This window comes from Grammomys surdaster, unplaced genomic scaffold (assembly GCF_004785775.1).
Source record: "Grammomys surdaster isolate TR1022 unplaced genomic scaffold, NIH_TR_1.0 125635, whole genome shotgun sequence".
In the NCBI taxonomy this organism is placed as follows: domain Eukaryota; kingdom Metazoa; phylum Chordata; class Mammalia; order Rodentia; family Muridae; genus Grammomys; species Grammomys surdaster.
In genome coordinates, this window is record NW_021620473.1 from 1,187,574 (window position 1) to 1,199,262 (window position 11,689).

Sequence of the window (11,689 nt, forward strand, 5' to 3'; positions counted from 1 at the left end):
TCTTCCCCTGCCCCTTCCTCTTTCTTTCTTTCTTTTTTTCTTTCTTTCTTCTTCTTTTTTTTTTTTTTTTCCGAGACAGGGTTTCTCTGTGTAGCCCTGGCTGTCCTGGAACTCACTCTGTAGACCAGGCTAGCCTCGAACTCTCAAACTCAGAAATCCGCCTGCCTCTGCCTCCCGAGTGCTGGGATTAAAGGCGTGCGCCACCACCGCCCGGTTCTTTCTTTCTTTCTTAAACTTAGCTTAGGGCCTATAGTTTTGCTGAGCTTGGTGGTTATTTCTAAAAGGATTTCCTATGTAAACAATCAGTCATCTGCAAAGAGTTTTGATACTAACCTTCTGTGCCTTTTTCTTACTTGTAACCCTTTGATAAAAACAAGAAATGGAGCATCCTTTCAAATACAGATGACTAAATGAGTAATTAGAGCTTGGCTAAGAGTGAGCTGTTAAGCAGCTTTCGAAGATCATCGGTAACATAGCTGCTAATCACAACAGGGCAGAGTGAGTCAGTTCAGGTGAGGAAGCCCAGCCACTCACTGTGGGAAATCAAAGCTGACATGCCCGGGAGCAGGAGAGATTGAAATTGTATTCTGTTAATAGCATGTAGAAGTAATTCTTATGGAATTTGCTCAAAATCAGCAGTAGACTCTAAAATCATTTCGAGCAGAAGAGAACTGAGAAGCTATTGCTGGCAGCATCTTCCTCATTACCAGAAAGGAATTGTTTTTTGTCTTGTCATTACACAGTCCAGGACTGTGAAAGCACGCCCCTTCCTACTAAGAATCCCACTGCATTTTGGGCTCTTCCAGGCTTTTTTACAGTTCTAAGCAGGATGACTAGCAGCCTATAACAGCTCTCTGCTTCACTTTACAGGGACAAACAGTCACGAGGGGCTTTAAAGTATGGTTGGTCAGCCTTCAGAGAAGAGGCCTTTGAGCACAGTTCAGAGGCAGAGTCCTTCTTCTAAGAATTTATTTTTAGTGCTTCCCTTTATAGTGTTGAGGTGAGAGGACTTGTTGCAAGAAACTGACATTACCCCAGTCAATGGAAAAAGGACTTAAAGGGCAGGAATGCTACAGACTGTGACAAGTGGGAATTGATGAGGGCTCTGAAAGGACCCATGGGCTGCAGAGTGGAGGCTACTACCTGTGGCTGACACATTATGCTGTGTAGGCACCTAAAGATGACACTGTCACCTTTACCAGAGCTTGCCAGCCTGGCCTGCAGTGGACTGTAGAAAACTGGCTTCTGCCATGTGCCTCCCTGGGGGCAGTAGATCAATATGCAGGAACACAGCCCTGCCTCTGCCGTATACACATCAGAAGGTACCTCATGAGCATCCTCCCCTGCATGCTTCCGGTTATCCCAGCCGCTGGGCAGTTCCCTTTTCACCCGCTATTTTTGTCCTGTCATCTGTCACTTAGCAAAATGAGCAGGCCCACGTTTCTGCTTTGCTCACTTAGTTTTGTTAATAGTGCCCTTTCTCCTTTCCCTTCTAACAAGTGCTCATTTGCTTCATAAGGGTGGAACTCTCGAGTTTGAAGAGCAATGCAATGAGCGGGCATGCGGTGGGAAGTCTGGTGTCTGGGCAGACCTCAAGACTTGCTTAGCTGTCTAGCTGTCTTCTTAGCTAATGAGGACTGCTCCTCTTGACATTGCTTTACCTCCCTACCTTCAGTCTCCTTTGTACAGTGGAGATTATGATTATAGCCACGTTGTAGAATATCGTCTCAAAGTCTTGATGAGGTTCTTGGTATGATGTGGTTTTCAGTGTGTATTAAGTTTCCTCCTGTGTTGTTGCTGGAAACAAGATCAGCACTGGCCTGTGCCTTAAATAGTGGTGAACGGGGTTTGAGCATGGCACCTTCTAGCACATTGAGTGTCACACTTACACAAAGATGATGGCACACAGAAGCCATGGAGGCTGGATCTGGGGCCTAGCGTTCCCTGGCTGTCTCTATGCTTAACTGTCCACTTGCTCTTCACAACTTTTCACCACATTTGGTATTTTAGTGGGTTTCTTTCTTTTTTTTTTTTTTCCCTAGAAATCTCCTGATAATGTCATTTCCCTTTTTCTGTACATAGTTTTCAAAGTATATTCCAACTACATATTAAGTCTACCTAAACTAGTGGAGCTGATTCACTGTTTTTAAGGTAATACAGAGGAATAAGTCCAGTTCCCGAGTGAGTATTTAATTTCTACTTTTTTTATTTTACTCTTGCTCTGTCAGTTGGCAAGTGTTTACAATGAGTTGACTCCCATGTGCTCTCCTTTTGTGGGAACTGTATTCTTGTACACCTCCTTTAGGGCCCAGAAGTTTATAAGGCCTTCCCTAGGGATAAAGGAGTCCCCATCTTACACTGCTCACCTCATGAGCTGTTCCAGTGACAGATGAATTCTGGGCAGTGAATCGAGAAGGACACAGATGTCAGAGCCATGGATTTATAAATGGTCTGGTAACTGGCTGCTTTTGTCCAATCAGCGCTTGGCCGACCTCACCTATAAAGAGGCATAATTATTCAATTATAGCTTCTATCTGACAAGAAAAAACAAAAACAAAGAAAAAAAAAAACCCAAGTGACACATGTGTGAGAATGTGAAGGTAAAGGGTCCTGGGGTTCTGGCACTGGCCCAAGGTTTAGGCAGCTGAGCCGAGGTGAATGCCGAACCCCACTGACCTTTAGCACCAATTACAAGTCTTTATAAATATTCATGTCTTCCTGAGAGATGAGAAAACCATTTTTAAGTTCAAAAATAAAAAACAAAAATAGGATTTTTAAACCTTTGAAATATAATTAGCTTGAAAATTGTGCTGCAGCACTTGAAACAGCATTCTGCCCTTGGCTTTTTCTCTAATCGTAACTTGAAATCTGTTACAGTTTTCCTTATGAAGGTGCCATCTTTATTCTCCACGGTGTCCCTAGCACACCACACAGCTCGAGAGGGTGGCAGACCGGCAGCTTCGGTAAATGTCCGGGTTGTATTTTCAGTGTGACAGGCCACATCCCTGCTCTCTCTAGCTCTGACACTGTAGCACACTACAGCTGTAGATGGTGGGTAAGCATGCTAGAGCAGTGGTCTTACAGTGAGTTTACAAACCCAGGAAGCAGCAGACTGGGTTGAGGCATGAGCTGTGGTTTGCTGAACCCAATGATGATGTTAAAAAAAAACAAAAACACAATGCAGCGAGGGTTTTGATCATGGTCTGAGACGGAGCCTTGTGAACTATACTAACTCCTGTGACTATCCAGATCATGTGTAATGAATGCTGCAGAGTGTTTAGTTCCCATGACCCATAGAGCAGTGGTACTCTAATAGTGACAGTCAACAAGCCTGAGATTGCACCTCTTTTTTCTGGCAGGATCTCTGGGTCTGGCCCACTGACTGTCTTGGGGACAAGGCGTTATTAAACACAGACAGCCATTCTGCTTTCATAATAACCACAGAAAGTGGTCATTTCAACAACAACAACAACAACAAAAATGACTTCCAAAACCTAAAGTGGTGGCCTTACCAAAGATGTTTGCCGACCTGACTGTACTGTGCTCTTCAGGACATAGTGAAGAAAGCTGCAGTTGTGACTCAAAGGCCTGTAAAGGGTATGAGGAGCTAGCCAGATATCCAACGCTGCCTCAAGAGCCATTTTTGTCTTCACTGTTTTACATGTTAAGGATGTGACTCAGAATTAACTGTAGTGGTGAGTCTGTCCTTAGTCAGATGCTAACAACAAAGTAGTTTTTTTTTTGAGGAATTTGCATTCTTCAGAGTGGAACTAGCCAGAGTGCTTGCCATGCTAAAGGAGGAGGTGAGCATGGCCCTGTGCAGCCAGCAAAATCGTGTGCATAGCCTCTGCAGAAGCAGGACTATGCGGCAGATTAGGGCCTGTGTCCTGCCTCTTGATGCAGATCTTATGCTGGCCTTTATTTTAAAGATAACTTAGAGCTATTGTTTTTGAATAATACAGTTTCTAAAGGTGAGGTAGAGGGTGGTCTCTGAAGATTAGCTGGTGATATGGGAACATGTAACTGACTTTTTTTTTCTGAATTCATGAATTCCCTGAAAGCTGGTGCTTGAGCTTTTCTCAAGAAAAGTTAATTTCCATGTAAGTCACAAGAAAGAGAAGCTCTGACCTGTGTTTGTTATATGTGTAAACTTCATGTGTTTACTATCCCACAGAATTTATTCTAGCTCTAAATCATTCCCCAGTGCCCCTTTAGTGCTATCTTAACTGTCTTCCATCTCTGCTAAGCCCCCTTTGCTATTTCTCTTGTACTGTACATTCCGGCACTGGTGACACATCTGGTGCTGGGTCTCATAGACTTCTGCTGTGCTTGTATTTGCATGCTTGTGGTCTTCAGTTTTGTGTCTTAGACTCAGATAATTCCACCTCTTATGTTTTATCTTCTTACTGGCATTTTCATTGGTGCCCAAAGCAATGCACTCATTCTCCCTGGGTCTGCCCATATTGATGCCCTGTAAAAGCTGACACTCTGCTCGACTGCGAAAGCCAAGCACTAGTCCTGATTCCTCCTCCTCTCAGCTAGTCATTCCTGAGTGCCACCTCTCGGGTGTCTTTCCGTTCCATTTCCTCTTCATGCCGTAGCCTGACCTGGCTTTCACCACCCAGATCATTACATGTTTCTGAACATGTCTGCTTGCCTCCCGGTCATTCTTCACGTAGCACTGCAAATGATTGCTCTAAACCCGGAATCCGATCACAGTGCTGCTCTCGGTAAAGTTGTCCCTGAGTTATCATTCTTACAATAAAGTCCAGTTCACTACAGTGGTTTGCAGAAGCCCTTTCGAGCCTTGTGTCTCTGTTGTCTAGTTAGAATGCAAGTGCCAACCCTTAATGGTGACTGATGCCCTCTCTCACTCTGTTACATGGCTCTTTCCATCCTCACTTGTGAGCTCGCTTCCATTCTTAAACATGGTTGCCAGCTTCTCCTGCTAACGCCTTGTCTGAATTTGTTGGTGCTTGGTGATTCACAATGCCTTGTATTTTCTCTTTTGAGGCCAGTCTGGGCAACATGAGATCCTGTCTCAAAATAAATAGATAAGAACAAATTTCTTGAGAGTAGGAATTTGTATCCACAGAGTTTAATTTAGATTGGAACATACTTAATGATCATTTTATATTAAATAAAAGTACGGTGTGAGCTGCTCCTCTGCCTGCCCATAAAACTCCAGGGTGATTGTTCTCCCCTGTGGCACTACAGACTTTTCTGGATAGTTTTTCTCCATCTATGTACTTTAGGGGAATATATGAAATAGCAATTTAGAGGGATGTTTTTTAAGTTGTCATATTTTAAACTTTAATATTAGTATGTTTGTTTTAAGGTTATTATAGTAATTTTAATAGGAGCCTATTGTTGGGATGCTGACCTTACCATCATGATTATAGGCACTGGGGTAACTTGGTTACCTCTCAGTCTCTGTCTTCATTAATCTCTCCCTGCTAAGTAGTCTATGCAGATAGGTTTGATATTTACATTTAGTTCATTTAAAATTATCCTCTCCTTGAGAAGAAGCTGCTATATATATGGGCATTTTCTTTATTCTAGTCTACCCTGACATTTGCACCATCAGCCTTGTGGCCGTGAGTGACGTGAACAAGCATGCTGATAGAATTGCCTTCTGGGATGACGTCTATGGCTTCAACATGTCCTGCATGAAGAAAGCAGTTATACCAGAAGCTGTTGTGGAAGTTGTAGATCACAAGACTCTTATTTCAGACCCTTGTGATATCAAGGTAGGTGGGTGAGCATTCCCTCTGTGTCTGTGGACCTTGAGTCCCTGCATAAGCCACAGTCCATAGATGTGCAGAAAACCCTTAGGCAAAGTGAGGAAGTATCTGCATGTGGCTTGCATGCATCACATTTTAGTTATCACTTACTTCCCTTACATTTACTACAAGTGAGGACTGTTCAAGCTGTAGACTATTGTTCATGGCATCTGAGAGGCTGGATGTCTGCACACACAGACAGGCGCAGGTAAGAAAATCCAATACTTTTAGTTCACAGTTTCTTTGATCAAGGACCTGGAGTCACAGTAGAGGGTGTCTTCTTACTGACTTTCCATGTGGGCTTCCTCTGACTTTAATTTACTCTAAAGCAGGCTCAAACTTGCTTCTAGGCCTTCATTGCTTAGAATTACTTCTCTTTACTCCATTTATTGCCCTTCAGGTTCAAGTCAGGAACTGGTTGAATTACTTATATGTAGTCTAGCCTCCTGGGCCAGAGGCCTGCATCTGCTGCCTGGCCCCAAGCTGCCTTCTCATAGATCATTATTTTCATCTTATACTCCACTGTCTAAGTTCTTACTCAGACTTCTTCCAGCCTCGTTAGATTAATTAGCATGAACTGAACTGAAACTACATGGCAGCTCTTTTGAATTCCTCCTTAAGTCCTTCTGTATTTTATTTTTGTCATGTTAACCTATTGATTTACTGGGACTGTTGATTTTACATGGGCTCACCATAGCTCGGCAGGACGAGTCACACGTATTGAAGAGTGTGAAGATTTCAGCTGTGGGTTTCGGGCAGTGTCTCCTTCCTTTTGTAGTATATAGCTATTCTCTGCATAAAGGAGACTCCTCAACAAGCAAGCCCGATTAACTGTGGAGCCACTGGGCGCCCTGATGCCCTGAGGGCCTGCTTCATGCTCTGCTACCCTGGTAGGAAGAGGCATGTGGAGCTGTTTGAATCAGAGCAGAGGGGAAGAGTTACTGCCACCTTGGCTCTACTGCAGCGCAGGAGGAAGTAGGGGGAAGGAGTGCTAACTTTGCTTGATCCCTTAAATTGCTATGAGTAGTTGAGGTAGCTGGTTTAGGACTGAAACTCCAGCGTGTTTAGTAGATGCTCTGTGATATCAAACTTGCCTGTTCAGCGTTGTTTTATTTTCATTCTTCCTACACCTAAAAGGCCCTACACTATAACCTTCTTTAGAATGTTTCTTCAAGTATCTTAAAGAGGGTAATGTCCCAGGCTATGGGTCCCAGGCTATTCTACCACTTGCCACCCCTTCCCAAAGTGACTTGGAGAACTCGAGCCAGGACAGAACACAAAGAAATGAGCTATTTCTTTCAAAGATGAATCCTCATTTCTGCTGTTTGGTTTGAATTATTGTGGTTTTTCCTGTTGTTCAAGAAACACCTTTAAATACATTGAGAGATAAATTTTTCCTGAGAGTCTTTCCCTTCACCAGCATGTGTTTAAAGTTACCATTTCCTCTAAGACGATTAATGTCGTAGCCGGAAACACAGCAGGCAGATGTGGGTGATGTGTAGTGATAGTATGTAAGATGATCTTGGGTCAAGCACAGAACACTAGGTTTTAAATTTGGAAGTCATTAGTGTGTCAGCAAAATGGCAGAGTAAAGAGTGATTTCATAGATACTATTGCTTACAGGAAATCAAAGCAGGAGATAGCAACTTGATTTAGAGAAACATTAACTAACTGTTAATATTCCTTTAGCTTGGAACGACTCCTCCGAATGGTGCCTGATTAGAAGTTAGGGAACTCTGGTTTGCAGATGTCTTGCGGTAGCCAGGCGTTGCTGTTCTTGTTTACTGATCTTTTCTTTCTTCTTTCCGATGGGAAGCATATAGACTGCCACACCACATCTATCTCAGACTTGGAGTTTTCTTCAGATTTTACCCTGAGAACCACAAAGGCGGCCATGTGCACGGTAAGCTGGCTCTTCCCACTTCCACAGATCTCATTGGCAGTGCAGTTGATTGGCAGAGTAATAAATTAATTACCAGACTTGTGATAAATGAAAACAGCTATTGCCATTGACAGTCTGTCTTTGCCTTTGCTATCACTGGACAGATCTGCTTAATAGATGACTAGAATTCAGAAAAGTCACCGCGGCTGGGGATGCTGATGAGTGCCTGAAATTTCAGCTCTCAGGAGGTGAAGGGTGACCACAGCTAGATGGCCATGTCTCCTACAGCTAGTTTATTTAGTAGACAGATGTGGGCAATCTTGGTTTTTTATTTTTCTTTCTTTTTTTTTTGGTTATTATCTATCATACTCAATGGAGAACTTTCTATTTTATCTTCAAAAACAAAAGTTCTTACTGTATGCCTCCCAGTAGGTCCCCACACCTAATTTAGACGTAGAGTGATAGGCAGATCCAAATACGTATTTGACCTGGGCTGTAGGTCTATTTGTTTATTGAGATGGAGTCTCACTGTGTAGCCTAGTTCTGTCTTTGTAGGGACAGCATACTTGTATGGAGGGATCCAGGCCATTTAAGCCCAAGCTGTCAGGGAATTGTGAGAAGTTTTAACTGAGAGGCAGGTGTTCCTATGTAGTTCTGAATGTTAATGCCTCTGAGAATGTCTCATCACAGAGTTTATGGTAAAATGCATCTTCCTGTGATGAAAGGAGTGTGACAGTCCTTGAGCACATGGGCATGACACTCAGTTGTCATGATCATTTAGGTTGGCTTGGTCTAGGATACTGCATTGTCCTCATGAGGACTGGAAACTTCTGTAAGGTTTTACATGCACAAAATGCTCTATCTTTTCCCTAAAAAGCCTTGTTCCTTAGTGGAATTGTCAGACTCACCAAAAGAACATGAGGAAGCCTTAACGAATAAGACTGTGCAGGAAGCCATACTAAAAATGCATCTGAAACAGGTGGAATGCATTGCACTCTAGACATGGTGACCCAGTAGTCTAGCAGCTGTTAAAGGGAGAATCTTTGTGCAGTCAAACCAAGACAGAGCTAGATTTAGCTGAGGAAGTAGGCCATGGATCTCTCCTTTTCAGCAAATACAAAGGAAATCCTCAGCTGGAGTTATGGCTTGGCTGGTAAAGGGTTCAATTCTCAGTACTCATATAAAAGTGAAAGGTGAGATTGATTTTTCAAGTTGCCCCCTGACCTGCACTCATAGAAAGTCCTTTAAAAAAAATAGATCTTTGAGATTTTAAATCTTGTCTCTTGGAGAGGACTGAGATGTTTGGTTAAGCATCTGCATTTCCAACAAACCTGTTCCTTCATAACATGCTCATATGATCAGGAGCTTGACATGAGGATGTTTCTAAAACCTGGTGCTCCTAGTGACCTTTGTCATTTACAGCCTGGCTCACTCTTTTTGTCTGCATCACCCCTTTGTAGTCTGGAGCTATTGTACAAACATAGTTTCTGAGGCAGCCCCTGTGCTCATGAAGAATAATCCAGTGCAGACATATTTCAGAGGATGGGTATCTAATTAGAATTGTTCTGCTTCTGTTTGGGCAGTGCTGATGACAGGCAGAGCTGGTGAGCTGATAACAGACAGCTCTGGAGATGGGCAGAGCCAGTGACAGGCAATGCTGGTGACCAGTGGAGGGCTGTGGAGCAGCCTGGGGAGTGAGAGGAGAAGTTTCTTTCTTGTTTTTGAGTAGAGGGAACAGTCTATGGATTTCTCGTTCTGAAGCTAGACTACATAGTGACAAGATAGACCGTTTCTAAGAAAGAAGTTAAGCATGTTTAAATATATGCACAGCCATTTGTTTCCTAATGAGATTCCAAATTTGTGGTCTAATTAAAAAACTAGAGAAAATTGGATTTTTCAAAATAACAAGAGTACCCCTTGGATTTAATTTCCACAGCGTGTGTGCTGCGGGCTGATAGGGCTCAGGGTGGTTCGAACCTTCCATGAGCAGACACCTTGTCTTTACACAACCCCTCTCTTGCTCACATACACACACAGAATGAACATTTCTAAACAATTTTAATTTACTAAAGCTTGTTGACTATAAAACTACAACAAATACCTTGATCTTGTGAATTCTAGCTTTTTGCTATTTGTTTTGATTCTTTATATATGGTGTGTGTGTGTACGTGCGTGTGTGTGTGTGTGTGTGTGTGTGTGTGTGTGTGTTTGCTTGCATACATGTATGTGTGCCAGAGAAGGACACTGGGTGTCTTCCTCACTTGCCTTCATGTTACCTTGAGACAAAGTCTCTCATTAAAGCAGAAACTCAACTTCTAAGCTAGATTGAGGCCAAGAGAGATCCACCTGCCTCTGCCTCCCAGTGCTACTGTAAAAGGTACACAGCCGTGCTCAGGGCCTCATTCATAATGCTAGGGCCTTAGCTCAGGTCTCTGCTTGCACAAATGCTGATTTCTGCTTAGCATCTCCCCAACCTCATCTGTGTCTTCTAATTTGCATTTAATGTCATTGTGTACCTGTACCTGTGTGCTTTCTTACTGTGCCAGGCGAGTTTATAATGCAATCTTTCTAAACCCCTCACCAGCATAGAAGAACATCTCAGCTGGGCATGGAGCATATGCTCTAATCTCAGCACTTAGGAGACTGAGGCAGGAATAATGCACCAGCTTTAATTTTTTTCTCTTTAATCAAGGTGTGTGTGTGTGTGTGTGTGTGTGCGTGTGTGTACATATATATATGAACGCTCTGTCTTCATGCACATAAGAAGAGGACATCAGGTCCCATTACAGATCGTTGTAAGCCACCATGTGGTTGTTGGGACTTGAACTCAGGACCTCTAGAATAGCAGTCAGTGTTCTTCACTGGTGATGCTGCTCCTAATATCTCTTAAGTCCCTCTTAAACTATGTATACAATCATTTTTAAGTTCTATATTTGTTGCCTCTCTAAGCCAACCCTCACTATGTTTCTCTTGCTTTTCTTCTAATTATGAGTTTCCAAATTCTATTTCATACTTAATATAATTATTAACCAACTAGAAAAGGAGTGCAGTGGTTAAGAGTACTTACTACTATTACAGAGGACCTGAGTTCTGTTCCCAGCACTTATATGGCAGCTCACAACTCTCTGTAACTCCAGCTCCAAGAGATCTAACATGATCTTCTGGCATCTTTGGGCACTCACTCACATCTGACATACACACATATGTGCAAATATCATACACAGACCCACACACATAAATAAAAACAATTTTTTTTTGGTTGTTTTTTCGAGACAGGGTTTCTCTGTGTAGCCCGGGCTGTCCTGGAACTCATTCTGTAGACCAGGCTGGCCTCGAACTAAGAAATCCACCTGCCTCTGCCTCCCAAGTGCTGGGATTAAAGGCGTACGCCACCACTGCCCGGCAATAAAAACAAATTTTAAGTGAAAAAAATTAATGGTAGTTATTATACAGTAGAATAAGGCCAGGCTGACCGTTTGCTGCCCTGACAGTCTGACCAGCACCTGTGGAAGGGACGCAGAGGTGGTGTGCAGGGTGTGTCATTAGGGTGAGGTTACATCCCGAGAAAAGTCCCCATCAGGATTGGACTGTTGAAGAGTTGGTAGGCGGGGCAAGTGGTGAGCTTCAAAGTGCTCCCTGAAGGCTGAGTGCTACTTGACTTCCCTGATTCTCCCTCTTGCTCCCTCACTCTTTTTCTTGACTCAGGGTCTTACTAAGAGCCCAGGCTGGCCTTGAGCTTGCAGTGGTCCTGTGTTACTTCTCAAGTACCAGAGTACAAGAATGTGTGACCACACCCAGCAGCCCTCTGTTCTGGAGAAAGTTTTCACTGAAGTAGTTTAATAAGCCTGTTATAACTATACTTATACTTATAGATAGGCTCTAAAAGACCTGAACAACTATTACTGTTACTGTTACTATTACTGTTACTGTTACTATTACTATACTATTACTATTACTATTCTATTTCTATTACTATTCTATTCTATTCTATTACTATTCTATTACTATTACTATTCTATTACTA

General features: G+C 42.8%; 1 protein-coding gene across 2 annotated transcripts in view; it reads left to right on the forward strand.

The window, feature by feature from the left end:
- The window catches only part of Prmt3 (protein arginine methyltransferase 3), an 88,913-nt gene that overhangs the window by 44,004 nt on the left and 33,220 nt on the right, over positions 1-11,689 (forward strand). For both annotated transcript variants that reach the window (XM_028787446.1, XM_028787448.1), the window contains 2 exons: positions 5,563-5,750; positions 7,600-7,686. In XM_028787446.1, coding sequence (XP_028643279.1) covers positions 5,563-5,750; positions 7,600-7,686 — 275 coding nt within the window. The remainder of the gene's footprint in view (positions 1-5,562; positions 5,751-7,599; positions 7,687-11,689) is intronic.